Source organism: Typopeltis vanoorti, chromosome 11 (assembly GCF_054136105.1).
Source record: "Typopeltis vanoorti isolate ZY-2024b chromosome 11, IOZ_Tvanoo_1.0, whole genome shotgun sequence".
Classification (NCBI taxonomy): domain Eukaryota; kingdom Metazoa; phylum Arthropoda; class Arachnida; order Uropygi; family Thelyphonidae; genus Typopeltis; species Typopeltis vanoorti.
Genome location: NC_143559.1, coordinates 107,032,683 through 107,051,946, shown reverse-complemented (window position 1 = coordinate 107,051,946; position 19,264 = coordinate 107,032,683). Strand labels below are relative to the sequence as shown.

The window sequence follows — 19,264 nt, the reverse complement described above, 5'->3', positions numbered from 1 at the left end:
GAGCCCTATGACACTCCAGTAGTCACCCTCATTTACCTTGATTCCACTCCACCAAACATCACCCTTTAATATCTATCAGCCACCTCCCTATCCATGCCACCAGCCACATATCCATTCCAATTGCTTCAGCTTATGTAATAGTTTTCCATGTGGTATTTTGTCAAATGCTTTTGCAAATCCAGCAGTATCATGGTGTAGCAATTTCTTTTATCTAATTCCACTGCCACCTTATTATAAAATGTGAATCAACTACTGAGGCAGCTACCTTTTACAAATAAATGCTATCCCCTATAGAGTATCATATTCCTATCCATCCATTTCTGAATTATACTTTTAACCAACTTCTCCAATACTATAACGTCCCCAGAGATACTGATTAATCTGTAATTTGTTACTTCTGTCTTGGAGCCACCTTTATGTAATGGAACAATCTTACTCCACTCTCAAACCTTGCCAAAGCTAGGACTTAGATTAAACAACTTCATCAGAGCACTTCTTGTTCACTTGCACATTCTTGTAGCACACGTGCTGACTTACCATCCAGGTCCACTGCTGTATTTACATCGATATTTTTCAATATGCTGAGTACCTCCAGTTCATCTACCTCAGTTCTCACTTCAGTCTCTGTTACAATACTATACTATCATATGAGCCTATCAAACTCCTGAAAAGCTCTTCTTATTTGTTATCTGGATATTTATCATTATTTATTGATTTATATTTGTTTTTTAGGGTGAAACAGTGGAAACTATTGAAAAACATATACAAACAACTGTAGAATATGCAGAATCTGGTACATCTAATCTCGGTAATGCATGGAAAAAGATGCAAAAGTCTAGAAAAGTATGTATATGAATTCTTTGCTTGCTTTAGCTATCCTATTTTTTAAAGAACTTAAATGTAATCATCATTGGAAGTTTTCCACTTGATTATACTGTAAATTTAAGATGCCAAGAGATTATATTCTTGGTTTAATCCTTTATCCAAGTGTAATCAAAGAAAGTTTACACCTGAAGTATTTTGATATATAGAGGCTAATGACTTCACATCACTTGCCTTAGTATCCCATAATGCAAAGCACATATCCTTATGGACATGTATAATGCATAGCATTATACATATCCATAAGGATATGAGTTTTGAATTATGGGATATTATGGCAAGTGATGTGAAGTCATTAGACTCTATATACGAGTTGTCCTGTTGAAAATATTTCAGGTGCAAACTTTGTTTGCTCGCACTTGGATAAAGGATTAAACCAAAAATATAATTTCTTGGCATTTTTAATTTAAATGTAATCAATCTTATGTAATGCAATAGGTACGGTCCTAGAGAATACCACTAATATATGAACCCTGTATATTTCATATACAGGGTTCATCCCACTTTTCCCATATATGAAATATGGGAAAAGTAGGATGACATTTTCATCTCTTAAATGTTAATAAAACAAAGTGAATTTTATAGTTCTACCTTAAAAATAGAGAGAACCTTCACAGCTTAGTCACTAGCAGTCACTATCACAACAAGATGCAAAGGATCTCCATTGCATCTAGGATGCAAAGAACCTTTATAAGGAATTTTCAGTTGAAGGATAACTAACTGGTGTTATATGGAGGTAGTGGGGGTGTTCTCCCAGAAACTCTGGTTTTTCATCCTGCAAAACAGACAAACCTTGTCAGCACACATGTAATTTACAGACATAACAAACAGTGCAGATAGGATTATCTTCCCTATCATAAGTAGTAATAAGGTTTCTAAGAAGCAGGTTATCTGGTCATGACAAGCCATTGAATCTAGTATGAAAGGAAAGATGATGCCACAAACAGTGACTTGATGGTTTGTTTGGTGGTAAAACAGGACAGAATGTGAATAAACTTTATAGCCAGTTCGCAATTTATTATGCAAGGCTGTTCTAAGAGTGTGTTTTTCAGATAGGCAACCTTGCTCTGTATTTGTAGAACATGCTATCAAATTTATTCATTGCCATGAAAGGGTAATTATCATAATTATGACCACCATCAAACCTAAAAGAAGTATGTGAAGCAAAATGAGAAGTTATCGTGTCCAATTCTTTAGCATCGTCAATTAAGTCATTCTTTTTGAATCGTTACATTTATGAGGGTTTATGTGATTAACTGCAATAGTGGTGTGTTTAATTTACTGATTTATTTTCTTGTATACTGTATTGTGTGGTATGGTACTGATGTACAAAACAATGGCAGGCAATTTTGACATGCATGATTACATTCACTGCAGCATATGTGAAAGGTATGACCTTTGCAAAATAAGAGATTTCTGGAAGTAGAATGAAAGTGGAGAATGGATTTGTAGAAAGTGTTTCACGAGCTAATGCCAGAAGTGTGAAGAGAGTAAGAAGAGTGATAGCTGTGAGGTGAAAGACGAAAGTGACAATGTAATTGGCATAGTTATTGTTGCAAGCAGTATGAGTGACTGTATGAATGATGCAGCGGAAAATGAAGAGAATGACCAGAAGGTAATGGGAAAAAAAGATTATGCATTTACATGGAGTTCTTCACAGAACAGTGTGAGATTTGAGTGGTCAGAGAAACACATGGCAGATGGTATGACACAGAAGCAAAAGCAAGGAGGAGAGAAAGCAGAGCATGAAACAGTGAAAGCATGAAAATAAGGCTCATAGTTCATTGATACAAGTCCTTGAGAAGAGTGTGATGAAATTGCATTTTCCTGTAACTAAGATAAAGATGTCAGTTATGCTGTAAGGTTACAGAGAGCTGATACAAATGATTTAGCAGGTGACAAGTGTGGTATGCAAAAAGACATAAAAGAGTTGTTAGTGCATGCAAAAAAGAAGAGTGAGAAAGTAAAAGTTGCGAGTCTGTTGCCATGGTATGATAGAGGCAAGACGAGATGGAAGGCTATGATGATTAATGAGTCAGTGTGCAGATTGTGCAGGAGGAATGGTGTGGAGCTTATGGACTTGTGGAGTGAGTTAGATGGAAAGAAGGATTTACACAATGGTGTACTAAAAGGTTGTGATAATCACCATGAAGGAATTGAGGTAGAACCATGTAAATTACATATTATTATTCTGCATATTCCCCATGAAGTGTTACTACCCTGCTGCATCATTTGCAATCCTCTGTGAAAAAAAGTTTTTTTCCTTGTAGCACAAACCAGTCCGACTGCAGATATGACTTCATCATCTATGATAAATTTTGCTCTTTTCAAGTATTTCTTTAAATTTAGAAATAGAAAATAGTCAGATGGGGCCATGTCTGGCAAATAGGGTAGGTGAGGCAGATGCTGAAAGCCCAAGTTGTGTATTGTCTATTGAGTTTCATGAGCAGTGCGAGAAGGTGCATTTTCCTGCAAAAGTGGCATGCCTCTGCTCAGTTTCCCACTGCATTTTTACTTCATTTCCTTCAGAGCTGTTGAATAAATTGCTGCTGTAACAGTTTCACCCTTTTTTTTTTTTTTTTTTTGAGGTACTTTGTAAGGATTACACCATCCATATCCCAAAAGACAATGGCAAGAATCTTCCCTGCTGACTTGGGTTCAGAAATTCTTTGGCTGAGAAGAACCTTTGTGTCTCCAGTCACCATTTCACCTGATTCTCCAAATGACCCCAAAAACCCTTAAGATGGACAGTTCTCTCTTTTGGTTTGCATTCAAACATTTGGGGACCCACTTTGCTGAGAGCTTCTGCATGTTCAGATGTTGGTGGATAATGATCCCATCTTGTTCCCTGGATATCTCCAGAGTCTTTGCAATGTTTTTAGCTGGTATTCGTCTATAATCAAGGATCATGGCATGCACTGCATTGATGTTTTCAGGTGATCAATGTGGAAGGTCTTCTTGACCTGGGGGCATCTGTTTTAAATTTGGCCAATCATCTGGCAACTGCTGCTGGATATGTTGGGGCACAGTCCTCCCTTAAAGTCTCACACAAGCTTTGGTGAATCTCAGTTGTGGTCTTTTCTTGCAGCACAAAAAACTTGATGATGGCCTGCACCTCTGTATCTTCAAATTTCTTAAAAACCTCTGACATGTCTTCTTATATATCCTAAAAGAAAAAGAACAAATTATTACAATTTGATAAAACATAAGGGATTACAGGGTTTTAAGATATGTTCTTTCTTGTGGTTATATCAGTTGCTTTAATATCATTTTTGTTCTAGGTGTTTATCAGAACTTTGCACCCCCCCCTCATATAAGGTGGATGACTTGCATCTAAATGGATTGGGTGTCAGGAGTCTTGAGAAAGTGTTGCTCAGTGAAAGCTCAGGAGTACAAAATCAGGGAAACTAGAATGTTTAGGTGGGGAGGAGGATGCAGGTTAGCATAGGACCAGGCAACTTAGAGGTTGGTAAGTGGAATAGAGTTATCACATGATGCAATATGTAGCATCCCAGGTTGACTTTAGTGAGCTAAGTAGCACAAGGTGTAAAGAAGGTTGTGGGATGAAGGGGGTGTCAAAGTTTATGTATAAGTCCTTAGTATCATCAAGTAGGTCATTCTTTTTGAATCATTACATTTATGAGGGTATGCCAGAAGTATGAAATAAGGTTGAAGAGTTTTTGCATTAGTTAGCACAGCTTGGCCAAAAATTATGGGCATTATGAGTGAGATATGGTTGACTGAGGATGATATAGTCATATGAATAGAATTCAAGTGATGTAGTGTCTTCAGAGAGGATAGAAAGAACAGGATAGGCAAAGGGATTTTCTGATGATAGCAGAGGAATTATAGCCAAAAAAAGAGTAGAAGTACATCATGCAAACAGGGATTCAGAGGGCAGTTCATTTGAAGCTATCTGGTGTGAGATAGAAGCCAACAGGACTAAATATGCAATTGTTGAAAGTTTATTTTTCACTTGGTTAGGGTATTATAAAATTAGTTTAATCCTTTATCCAAGCGTGAGCAAACAAAGTTTGCGCCTGAAAGTATCTTCAGGACTGGGGTAAGGTGGTACAACACCAGGACAACTCGTTGCAAAGGTGGAGCAAGCTACCAATTTTGCATTATAGGAGATACTGAGACAGGAGTGTTGGTAGCTTGCTCCACCTTTGCAACGCGTTGCCCTGGTGTTGTACCACCTTACCCCAGTCCTGAAGATACTTTCAGGCGCAAACTTTGTTTGCCCACGCTTGGATAAAGGATTAAACTAATTTTATTATAAATATGTAATTGGTTGCTACCATAATCCAGGAAGTATATATGGGAGTGTTATATCTTGGTGGCGTTGGTCTTATTGGCGTGTTATCTCTTATTTGTCCTATCTTAAACTTTATCTTTTGTTATCATTCGATTTTTTGTATTTATTATCAGTTAATTCGTTTGCCGACAAATTTATATTATTTAATGACTCCGCCAGCCGGCAACTAAATTCTGATACAGTAACCAAGATTACTTAGAAAGAAAATGCAGGGATCATGAAGTATGCATTCGTGGTTCCGTTTCTTATATTACTAGTGAGTTCCCCTTTTATGCACGGTTCGTAATTTTCCAAGCGGTAATTCAATCCACAGAAAGCATGACAAACTCATTTGATTACACATAAAGAAATACGTTTATTTTAGCACAAAACATAATGATACAAGTTAGTTAATCCTTAAATTAAAAGCGTCTGGGGTCCCTCCCTTTTCTTAATTTTAACACATCCAAAATTTCTGCACTGTAATCCTCTATACTGACACAAATTCCTTCACTTATATATATATATATATATATATATATAACTATCCTCAGACTCTGACAACATATACTAAATAACCAATCTACTATCACACATGCTAATTACATATACATACAAGTCAATTCAGTAACTCTGACATAGATTTCTTGAGGCAATGCTCCTTCTTATATCGACTTAATCCTCCCCCAAAATTTTAGTTAACATTCAATTAGGTTTTAACAGTATAACATTATTATTCTTTAGACACAAACAGTTCGTAGCCTCGGTCTCCTACTTGGCTCAAGCCTAAAATGCCTTTTTTCTTAGATATAGACAAAATGTCCAAACTGCAGACAGTTCTTGTAACACTTCACGGAAATGGGCTGTGTTCTTAAAGACCAGTTCTCCTTACTCCACGGTTACTCCGATATTAATATGAAAAGAATTCTGCTTACCGTTCTTGCTTTATCTGGATATTTGGATCTCTTTACTGTACTTTCTTTAATGGTGGCTTCACTATTCCTTTGTTCCACACGAAACGAAACACTCTTACACTGAATTATACACTGACGTTAACTCATCAGTGGCCCTTTCTTCTTAGGAATCTGGACGCACTATAGCTGCAGCTTTGATCCACGTAGCACACATAGCAAGGGGAGATTCTTGCTACGCATGGCGGCAAGCTTTTCACAGCTATACAGCCTTCCACACAGGAAACAGGTACCGACGAAACGAGAAGAAAAAGAGAGCGATTCACATCCCCGCCGAAACCTATATACTCCAAAACAGCGCCCTCACTTGGTGGTGTCGTCATATGTACGGCTGCTGATTGGATACCGTGGCCACGAACTATCCTTGACATGGCCTAAAACTATTATTAGCTTGTACACATCTTTTTAGAATTTATACATGATTTTCTACCTTAATAGATTTAACAAACCTCTATTTAGTTTATGGGATACTTCAACATTGCTTAGAATTTACTAATCTGGATATACACATGTTCTTGGGTCATTAATGAGCACATTTTCTGTTTGGAGGCATAAGTATGTCCTTATCCATTCCTTCTGAGCTAACTCTATGTTGGATCGGAAAAAAGAGATGACTCATCACATTTTCCGACACAACAGGAGAATGCAGATGACATGCAAATTAGCATGTTGAGTACAGGCCAGTTAATTATTATGGGGGATTTCAACTATGCAGACATATATTGAGAGGAGGAATGGTGATAGGTAGGGAACAAAATGGAATCTAGACAGCTGTTGAGCGATAATTACCTGAGGCAACATGTAATGGAGGGGACACGAGGTTCAAGAGTGGTGGATCTGATCATTACATCAGAGAGCTTAACACTAACCAGTCGAGCTACACTTCCTCTGCTTGTAGAAAGTGATCATGTAGTCTTGATCTGGGAGATTCCTAACATGCAGAATTTTCTGTTAAAAGGATTATATGTAGAATTGCAAAGCAGGTGATTATGACAAGCCGAGGAATCATTTTTCAGCAGAGCCATGGGATAAGAATTTGGGGGAGGGGGGGAGAAGAGATGTCAGTGGTGTATGGGAGGTGGTCAAGGGATGTTTGAATAAAGCAGTATCTGAATGTACTGTATACCTAGGGTCAGAAGGATAATTCAGGTAGGAGTTAGATGGACGAATAGCTTCATGAAGCTAGAGTTGCACATAAAGAAATGGTTGCGGAGAAATTACAAAGAAAAAGATGATTGGCATGCTTGGTATTATTCCTGACTGATATATTTGTATCTTTTTAAGTAAATGTTTTTACTAACATCATTAAGTAGCTTAGAAAGGGTTTCAGAATATATATTCTTAAAATAATTTATTTCATTTTTTTTGTTTTATTATTTATTTTTATGCATTTTCCAGCTTACATCTAACAGGTTCTTTGACTATGGTTATAATTATTGTTTTATTTACTAATATTTTCATGAAATGAGATATTATTATTTAATATTATTATTATTATTTAGGCCTCGAAAGAGTCAAAAGACTCATTGCGGGAGGCCCTTCCTAGGACACACAAGTCTATCACGACTCATCGTGGGAGGTCCCTCCTAGGAAACACAAAGTCTATCATACCACTCCTTAAACTCATTGATCGTTCTCACTACTCTATCAGGCAATGCATTCCATGGTTCACCCACAATCCATGCAAAGAAACCACTCCTCACCCTCTTGCTCACAGTTTCCTTTCGTAACTTCCAGGGAAGGCCAATTGAATTATACACTCCTTCCCACTGTTCAACCAAGCGAAAGAACTCCCCACTGTCAACCCTGTAACCACCTCTCAACAGTTTAAAGTCTCAATCATATCACCTCTCCTTCTATCCACCAAACTCTGCAGTCCATATACCCTCAGCCGATCCTCATAACTAACATTGTACAGTCCTGAAACCATCTTTGTAATCTGCATTTGTGCCCTTTCCACAGTTAATTTATCCCTTTCAAATTTTGGGGACCAAATCTGAGAACAATAGTCTAAGTGTTGTCTGATCAGGGTCTTTGCAACGGAATGATAACTCTTTTATCTCTGTAAGTCAGTAGTGTCCTTCTCATTATTGCAGCAATCCTCTGTGTTACCTATACCAGCGCTTCCCAAACTGTGGGCCACGGCCCCCTTGGGGCCATAGGTTTTGTTGAGGGGGGCCATGAAATAATGAAAACAAATTTAAAATGTTTTAAGACTAAGTAGATTTTTTTATTTTAAAAGAAACGTATTTAACTTTTATTATTTATTATTTCTTTTTTGTTATTTTTTATATTTTAGAGGAAAAATTCACACATTGGTGTTGGTTCACAAACTTTGCTTCCTGCGTATTTCAGCGCTTAATGAATATTAGTAAATGTTGCTTATTTATATGTTTCATTTCAAAGCAGTGGTTAATTGTATTTACTTCGAATGCTCTCCAAGGAAGCTCCAAATCTTCCTGTCTCTTTCATCACGCATTCGTAATCAGGCACTGTTGATATTGACTTTATATATATATCAAAACTCGTTTTATATTATCACTGTCATCTGAGCTAGTTTTCTGTTACCAATAAAAGTTTCGCATATACTTCACACATGAAAAAAAGCTTAAACAAGTTCATGTGGGGAGATAGTAACTTGCTTGCAGTGGTAAACAACATGCCCTCCCTAACTGCCACTATACTGCAGAGGCAATAAAAACAAGTACTTTTATTATGCCAGTGAATAAGGTATGAGCAGTTTGTGTAATATATTTCTCAACAAATAGTGCAATTAGAGACACTGGGATAAAAACACACTAATTAATGAATCACATGTCCCCTCATACAGAAACTATGCTGTATATATAGACTGAAACAAAACCATATGTTGCATGGGCAAACACAGTATCTAACTAAAACCTGTTGTTATTAATTAGATGTGTGTGAGTTCGATTTCCCAAGACAGCAATAAAATTCAACCGAACGTGTTAAAACTAAGTAATATATACATAATGAATGTTATGGCAGTTTCACATATGGAATTCGGTTGAAGAGAGTTAGCATTTCAACTCAATTGTCAGCTATGCTTTTATCTTTCAGTTGTGCAATCTTTTGTTAATACCACACCAATCATATGCACATTTTAATAACCTGCCTTTGCTGTCTGTTTCGCGTTAGACTTAATTACCGTAAAGGAAGAAAAGTAAGAAAAAAGGAAAATGTTCCTGGTCTGGGGATTCCCTTATTCAGGTAATATTCACTAATTTCATGTTGTCAGTCTGTGGTGTGCCAGTATCGGTAAGTGATGCTATTATTTGATCTATTCTATATTAAAAAATTTAAACCTGAGATGGATAAGTGGCTGATAAAAAAAAATCCCGCGAACAATCAGAAGAAGCAGAAACAGACTCAAAAAAAAGGACAGTATTTCATATTTTACCAGAACAGTCCGCATCGTCTTCAGAAACAAACAGTAAGAGGCAAAAATTGTAATATATGCATTTGATTTTTGCAATATTCGCTGTGTATGTTTTGTATTGAATATAAATACAATAAATATTATAATAATATATCTCTATTACGATTTTTTTTCGAGGGGGCCGTGAAATATTTTAATTTTTGTAAAGGGGACCCTGACATCCAGAAGTTTGGGAAGCACTGACCTATACCACCATCTTTGCAATATGTCCCCTGAATTTCAGGTTTCTATCAATCATCAACCCAGATCTCCTGTCTCCCCTACTTCCTCCAGTATAACTCCTCCCATAGAGTATGCAGTGTCCCATCGATGTTTCCCAAACCTCAAGACCTTACATTTTGCTGCATTAAACTGATACCCCGTTCATTTGCCCATCTGTCTAGCTTATTCAAATCCTCTTGCAGGACTACTGCATCTGCACTATTACTAATAAGCATCCCCATGCTTAACATCATCTGCAAACAACTGAATATCCCCCTACAATCCACTGACAATGTCATTGATATAAGGGTTAAACAATATAGGTCCCAGTGCAGAGCCCTGTGGGACCCCACTTATAATCCTCTGCCTCCTTGAAACTGCCCCACCATACACAAACTGCCCCTCTCTGAAACCTATCAGACAGAAAATCCTGAATCCAGTTGACCAACCTGATATCCAAACCCATGTGCTGCAACTTAAATATCAGCTTATCATGTGGCACTCTGTCAAATGCCTTTGCTAAATCCAAGACAATGGCAGTATATGCCTTTTCCTTATCTACTGCTCTTGTAACTTTATTATAAAAGGCTAGCATATTACCAAAACAAGAGTGCCCCTTTACAAATCCATGTTGACACTCACAGATAATATTACCCTCATCTGTCCAATGTTGTACACTGTCACTAACTAATTTCTCCAAGATCTTGGTTAAATTAGTTAGGGACGACACACAAACTGGATTATAATTAGACATTTCCAGTCTGCTACCGCATTTATGCAATGGCACTATCTTACCTTCCTTCCATTCCCTGAGCACCTTTTCTGTAACCAGACTTTATTTGAAAAGCCAGATCAAAGGAGCTGTCAGTTCTTTAGCACATTCTCTAAAAACTCATGGTGAAATACCTTACAGTCCCACAGCTTTACTGACATCCAGAGTACTCAGTATTTGGAACATGCTCTCCTGTTGCACCTCGAACCCGCCCTATCCCTCCTCCGGGATGAAATACATCAATAAAGTACATGTGTAGAAGCTTAAGTGCTGTGAGGACGTCATGTTTGAGGCTTAATGGATTTTTTACAACACTCAAAAAGAATTAAAATAGAATTTAATACTTCCTATATTTCGTCCTAGTCACTAGGACATCTACGGGGATTACAAAAACAATTAATGTAACATATACACAAATAACAAACAATACTAAGCCCAACCACATGAGTTGGGCTTAGTATTTTCACCATGTTCACCATTACGTCAAGCACCAGCACTTCCTTCGGAGCTCTCCACCGTTCTTAACCCTGAACTTTGGTCGATTCTCTCTGGCATTTCGGAAACTTCCGCACAGAGAGATTTTCAAAAAATAAAAAAATAAACACATTAAGAAATATAGCAACCTTGTGAAAAACAAACCACAACCACAAATTCAACCGCTCCAGACAGTAATAAACCTCTCTTCCAAAAGGCTCAACGACGATGCCGTCAGCGCCCTTTGCCTCAGCCGTAATTTTGCCGTCGCTCCGAAGGAAGTGCCGATGCTTGACGTAATGGTGAACATCGAACGTGGAATCGGTCGCTTACCATCGGAGATAGCTAACAACATCAGACTTGACGTAGCCAACATCCTCGCGCATTCTTTGCCGCCAAAAAGTAATTTATCATATGCCCAAAGCACGGCTCTCCTGAAACTACGTAAAGAAAAAAGTATCGTCATCACCAGAGCGGATAAGGGTAATGCCACAGTCGTTCTTAATACCAGTGAATATAATCGTAAAATGAACATTATCCTCCGCGATCGCACTACCTACATCCCGCTAGAACACGACCCCACAAAAACACAAGTTAAGAAACTAAAAATTTTACTCAAAAAAGTATCTTCCTGGCCCCCTGATGTCACGAAAAAACTTAAACCTTTCCTCTCCCGTCCCCCCCGAATATACGGTTTACCAAAAATCCACAAACCCAATTCCCCACTCAGGCCTATAGTAGATGCTACCAATGCACCTTGCTATAGACTATCTAAACAGCTGGCCAACTCTCTGATCCCCCTCACCGGAAGGTCTCCTTCCTATATAAAAAACTCGACCCACTTTAAAGCTCTCACAGAAAATTTAACCTTGAAGAAGACAGACATATTGGTAAGCTTTGATATCTCCTCTTTGTTTACCAATATTCCCTTTATTGACACCTTATCTCTCTTAGAAAACGTTTTTCCCTCTGACATCTTAGATCTCTTTTCCTTTGCCATTAACTCTGGGTATTTCTCTTGGAACAACAAAATCTACAAGCAGATAGAGGGAACTGCCATGGGTTCCCCCCCTCTCACCCCCCCTTGCCAATTTCTATATGGAAGATTTCGAAAAACGAGCCATATACTCAGCCCCACTCACACCTTCTATCTGGCTAAGATATGTAGATGATGTGTTCTCTATTTGGCCTCATGGCCCAGACACATTAGACTCCTTCCTCAGTCATCTCAATAGTCTACATCCAAGAATCCAGTTCACTATGGAAAAGAACAATTGTTTACCCTTCCTAGACACCTTAGTCACACGCCTGCCTAATGATACACTTACCTTCACCGTATACAGAAAACCCACACACACAGGCAGATACATTCACAAACTCTCCCACCACCACCCCTCTCAACAATATGGCATTATTAAAACTCTTACCAAGAGAGCCCACAATCTTTGTTCCAGTGGAACCGCCCTCACTACTGAGCTTAATCACATACACAGCACTTTCCTCTCCAATGGCTACAGCGATCACAGTATCAAAAAAAAATCAATTCCTCCCCCATTCCCCGTCCTTCTCGTCAACAAGAATTTAAAAATGCCATCACCATACCCTACATCCGTGGCACATCCGAAAAAATAGCCAAGATACTAAAACGTACAATCTACACACAGCATATAAGCCCCACCGCAAACTGGCTACCCTTATCTGTTCTAAGAAAGATCAGCTCCCTCCTCTCTCTCTGCCTGGAGTTTACAAAGTACCCTGTTCCTGTAAGCTGGCGTACTTTAGACAGACAGGCAGATCAGCATCCATCCATCTAGAGGAACACAAGTCTTACATCTTCAAACACAACTATGGCCATTCAGGCTTGGCTGACCATGTTTTGGACACCACCCACAGGGTATCATGGAAGAAAACCACCATGCTCCACCACAGCAAATTCAAGAAGGAGAGACTTTTCTTAGAAGCAGCAGCAGCAGCAGCAGCTCTCAAAAAGCAACCAAATATCAATAAACATGGTTGCATTAAGATTCCGAAGATTTGTTAAACACTCATCACCAGAGTTCCCACCTTACATTCCAGGCCACCTACTACTGCCCTTAGAGGGCTCTCTACCTAGATAGGACTTTAGTGTCACCCACGTGGTTGGGCTTAGTATTGTTTGTTATTTGTGTATATGTTACATTAATTGTTTTTGTAATCCCCATAGATGTACTAGTGACTAGGACAAAATATAGGAAGTATTAAATTCTATTTTAATTCTTTTTGATTGTTGTAAAAAATCCATTAAGCCTCCAACATGACACCAATAAAGTGTTCATTGAACAATTCCACTATATCCTCTGCATCAGTCACTCTATTCCAATTTTTATACCACAATGGCATTCTTCCACAATCATTTCTCCTCCTACTGGTCACATAGCTAAAAAATTCCCTAGAATTTTCTTTGGATCTTGGGGCCACTGTCTTCTCATATTCCAGTTTCAGCTTCCTTACCATACTAGTCATTCTCCTGGCCTATGTCTTATATTCTTCATGCATCTGCCCTTCACCTGTCTCCTTATATCTCCTGCATAGCCTCTTTTTTACATGCAGTTCCTGTTTAATATTGTTTGTCATTCACTTTACACCAAATTGTGTCCTCTTCTTCACTTGTGGAATACAGCTTACTATTGCTGCTAACAAATATTCCTTCACAATTTCCCAAGCATAATGATAACCCGGCCTTCCAATTTCTCCCTCCATGAATCTTCCCCAACTTGATGTCTAAGACTATTATAATTACCTGTCTTGTAATTCCACATATGTTGCTGTTTCTTTGATACTACTGCATGTCTATTCATCTTCTAAGTCAAAACCATGGTCACTCTCTCCAACTGGTGGGGAGATGTCATCTCAGTTATTATCAACTCTTCTGATGCTGTGACCAAATCCAAAATTCTTGAACCTCTTGTTCCCTCTATTACATGTTGCCTAAGATATTTGTCCCTCAAGAATTCTAGAAATTCCATTCCCTTATTGCTACATGCATCTTCCTCTCCCCATATAGTTAAAATCTCCCATAAAAATCATTCTTCTTGCACTTGCCAGGCTCAACTGTCTGAACATTTCCTTCCCCCCCACCCTCTGTGCTCCTGGTTCTGTAGCAATGTCTCGCTAAAAAATTCTGTAGCCCACACAATCACTTCTCATAAGGAACATTGCACAGACCTCTCTCACCAGCTTGGTCACTCATCTCTGAATCCTCCCCACCACTTCCCGATCCCAATGAAACACTGGTGACCAAATCTGTGCACAGTGGTCAACGTGGTTGAATTATAGAATCAATATTATGAATATTGATTGCCTTGTAAAGAGGGATAATAACCTCCCTATGTTTAGTTGTCAATGTGTTCTTCAATATCCAAGTAATCCTCTGATCTATTTTGCCAGCTCTTCTACTGTTTCCATTCTCTCCTCTTCTATCATTCCCATACCTTTCTCTCATTCCCTCTCTTCCATTTATGCTATTCTCTCCTCTTCTATCGTTCATATAACTCTCTCTCATTCCCTCTTTTCTACTACTTCTATTTTCTCCTCTTCTATCATTCCCAAAACTTTCTCTCACTCCTACTCTGATTCACCTTGCATACATAATCTTCCATTCTCCTAATCTCATCTTTCATATTTCTCATTTCGTTCACAAGACATTCCACCTCTTAAAATAGTCACTCTTACTCGCCATTCATTTATCCAATCAGAACCTTCTCCGTGAACTTCACAGTCATTCAAGCCTTCCACACTCCTGACTCTTATTTTCTCATTCATACTTCGCTCGTCATTCTCTCCTACCACACCACTCGTCTCCCACTTGTCATTCTCTCCTATCACTCTACTCCTCTCTCGACATTCATTTCCTGTCCCTGAAGCAACTAGGTCAGTTATTGAAATATCTAATTCATTGATTTCCTCCCACTGCCTGCATTTTGCACATATATGCACTCTCCCCCCCCCCTCTTACCCGCCACATATCGAACTCCTGGGAAGCATACATGCTGCAAATACTGCATGCCACAAAGTCCTTTATTATGTTACATATAATAGAGTTCGTAAATGATGGAGGACTTGGTAACACACCATTTGTGATTGCAGCTACATCCACCATCATTCCTTACTGCTAAGTAACTACTAAACTAATCGCTAGAAATATATATGAACACTGTATCATAAATAAATATATATATATATATAAATAAACGCTAAATATAAACATATATATATAAATAAACGCTAAATATAAACATATACAGTAAAACCCCGTTTTTACGTTCCTGCAATTTACGTTTTCCTGCCATTTACATCATTTTCCCTTGGTCCCGTCTTAAGGTCTATTCTTAGGATATATTGTTTTCCCGCCATTAACAACTTGATGTGGATGTTATTTCCCGTGATTTGCATTTTTTCCTTGGGTAGCAATACTGATTTTCGAATCGATTTCTGCAGAAATCTGCGCATTTCTGTTCCCAGATGGTGTTGCTTTTGGCTGTAGTTTCGTTTCCGCCATCACGGTGACTTGCACACTTGCAGCAGTAATGTAGTGATGAACGATGCCGTGATTTTTCAATCGCAGTACGAATTGATATTGCAGAATTTCTGCTACGTAAATTAGCACATGATAATTGCTTTCAAGTTTCGGTGGTGGATTATCCATGTTAGTAATATGGAGAAAAAAAGACAGAAAATGTATTTCGGTAGAAGAAAAGATGACAATTCTGCAATGTGTAGATTGGCATGCCGGAACACGTGTGCATTTAACAAAAGATCTTGGACTCTCCGTGTCCACTTTGAACGATAATGAAAAACAGGTCAAGCATTTAACTCAATGTAAAGCAATGTGGTGCTATGTCAAAAAAAAAAAAAAAGCAAAAACAATCAACAATTAAAGCTTTTTTAAAATAGATAAATGTAAGTAATTGTAAATTCATTTATTTGCAATTATTAAATCTTGTAATCTAGTATGTAGACTCACATACTAGCAGTTAGCCTTTTTTTTAATGTTTTTTTTTTTACATTTCCTGCTATTTACGCTTTTTTCCATCAGTCACCTGAAAAGTGTAAAAAAGGGGTTTTACTGTATATATAAATAAACACTAAATATAAACATATATATAAATATAACACTATATTCAGCTATACTAGATAGCGAAAACTTATCTTCTCTTCCACCGCAAATGCTACCGATATGACCTCGCCTTCTTGGTAACCCAAAAATAACATAATATATAACAATGAAACTCCAAAAGCAGAACCACTAAAGAACACTTGTGTTACCGAGAAAAAACTGTTTATAAAAAAAAATCTCTAGTTTATCTTCTTGATACGGCTACTAATATAATATCATTTGTTTTTAATTTATACTCATTCGACTTTTACCCTTTAGCTTCTTTAATGTCATGAAAATATTAAAGAAGATGGCAACAACACATACACAAGGGGTGTTTCAAAATGAATTGAATACTTTTAAATATTTATTGCTCAGTAACTGGTTTTCATATGAAGTGTAATCAGTATGGTAAGGAAGGTTAAAACTAATTATGAGAGAAAGCTAGCTGATAAGGCAAAAAGAAATCTAAAGAGTTTTTTTGCTATGTGACAAGCAAAAGGAGGAATGACTATGGATGGATGACTTTAAAAAATTGCTGGTGGTGGGAGGTAACAGAACCAAACTGAATAGTTAATTACTGAGTAATCATTTTGCAGAGGTGTACCATCTAGGTGGTGACATTGACCAATAGAAATATAGAGGATGAAGAAAGAGAAGTGCTTAAAATATTGCAGACCTCAATATGAACACAGCAATGATTAGATGGTTGGCCCATTGGCCCATGTGTTACAAGAATGTGTAAAGGAATTATCAGCTCCTCTGACCAAGCTGTTTAACTTAAGCCTCAGTACTGGGAAGGTGTCAATAGAATAGAAAGAGGGCAAAATAGTCCCTTTGCATAAAGGAGGCTCCAAGACAGAAGTAGAAAATTATAGGCTGATCAGCATCTCAGGAGTGGTGGTGGTTAAGGTATTGGAGAAATTAGTGAAAGACAGAATTTAGGACTGGATGAATAGGATTATGATAGTTTATAAAGGACAACACAGTTTTGTGAAGGGTAGGTTTTGCCTTAGTAAGTTGCTTTCTTTTTTATAATAGTGACAATGGATTTAGATAAGGAAAATGGCTGCTTAGTGATACTGCTGGACTTTGCAAATGCACATTTGACTAGATTCTGGAATTGAATTCTGTATAAATTGGAGATGTACAAATGGTGATGGATATGAATTTGGTGATTTGAATTAGAGGGTGGCTGATGGATAGATATCAAAGTGTGGTTTATGGAGAAATTGAGTCCAAGAGAAGTCAGGTGACCAGTGGTGTACCACAGGATTGAATACTTGGTCCTTTGTTGTTTAAATTATATCTCAGTAATATATGAAATGACCTAACAGGAAATATTCAGTTGTTTGCTAATGATTCTAAAAGACAAGCAGTAGTAAATGAAAGTGATGCAGAGATCCTGCAGGAAGACTTAAACAGACTAGACTGGGCAGAGGTAAATGGCTTAACATGTGCGAAGTGTAACAAGGTGATGTTTGGGAACAGATTAGAACATGTGTACTATATTGATGGAACTGAACTGCAGGAAACTGAAGGCTAGAGACTTGGGTGTGATTGTGGACCGGGAGTTGAAGTTTATAGGGTATATTGCAAACATAAGCAAAGCACATCAGATTACATGGTCGTCGAAGAACATATTAAAATGCAGGAATAGACAGGCTATTGTTTCCCCGTGCACAGATCTGGACTTCAGGATTTTGTGGGGATGAAGACACTGTGGAGAGGATCCAGCGACGAGTGACAAAAATTGTTGCAGATCCGATAATGGTCCCTATGAGAATAGATTGATGGTCTTCAAAAATTGATAGGCTTCAAAAATTAGCTGATAGGTGAAAAAAGAGGAGACATGATAGAAGCATTTAAGTTGTTAAAGGGGTTTTATAGGATTGACATTGAAGACTTTTTTTAGTAGATGGCAGGAAGGTAGGAAACAAGGGGTCACCAGTGGAAGCTGTGTAAGAGTGTGTTTAGCAAGAGTGTTATGACTAGATTTTTTACTTGGAGGGCAGTAAATTGGTGGAATGGGCTGCCGGGCTGTGGTTGTGGAATGCTTCATCAGTGAATAAGTTTGAATGAGTGATGGTTACTGTGTGAATAATGGATCTCCCACAATGAGTCTTCTGACCGTGGAGATACCTGTATAATAATAATTATTATTGTTATACCAGGCTTTAAATCCAGTTAATGTTTTTATGTATTACACTCTCTGGTAATACATCTGCTTACAACCACTCTTCATACAAAAATTTTAATTCTTGCTTCATTTGTTCGCCACTCCTTTATATAGTGCTGGGTTTTGCCTCTTTTTTTTTTTTCTCTCTCTGAATTTTCTTTCATTCTATGAATAATCTCTTCTTTATTAATATTGCAAAATAAGTTTCTATTATACTAACCTTTTGCTGTTTTCACCCATGATGCAGAATGATGACATTACCATCATTATTTTTTTGGATGAGACTTTCCAGAGTGTCCTCAGCAATGTATGTTGCTGTCAACAATCCTCCATGATTTGATCCAGTCATCTTTTTATTTATTATTTCCATTTTTTATTTGTTATATATTTTCTGTGTTTTTTTTTATAAATTTTTAACATCAACATCATCTGGAAACCCTGCTCTTGAGACCAAACATTTAAGCCACTTCAGGCCTCCAATAAAGTGATGTAATGGTTTCACACTAGGCAATAAAATTAATTTCATACCTATGGCAGAATTTTTAGCTCGCTGTCTGTTGGTTGGAGAGCATGTATATTAACCACTCAGCCAGTCAGCTCATTTTTTACAAGGAACATGTTTATCCCAAGTGATATATTTAGTTCTGAGCTGTTTAAATATGGCTAAGGGAAGTTAGACACATTTCTAGTATAATAAGCTGGATTTCAGCCAGGCATCTCTCTCTGAACATAATACTAAAATTTAGTGTGTAGGACTACCATATAAATGTGCAAAATTTGAGAAGGATAATGAAGAGTTTTGGAACAGTTTTTAAATGTTGACTGTGACTTAAGTAATGAATGACTCTGTTCATTTCCTTTTAGTTATCTTTATATTTCTAAAATATTTATTTT

At 37.6% G+C, this 19,264-nt stretch overlaps 1 protein-coding gene across 2 annotated transcripts in view; it reads left to right on the top strand.

Annotated features, from left to right (window-relative positions):
* Nucleotides 1–19,264, top strand: part of LOC150101913 (syntaxin-1A-like) — a 219,174-nt gene that overhangs the window by 184,322 nt on the left and 15,588 nt on the right. For both annotated transcript variants that reach the window (XM_090400741.1, XM_090400740.1), the window contains one exon: nucleotides 733–843. In XM_090400741.1, the coding sequence (XP_090256867.1) occupies nucleotides 733–843 (111 nt within the window). The remainder of the gene's footprint in view (nucleotides 1–732; nucleotides 844–19,264) is intronic.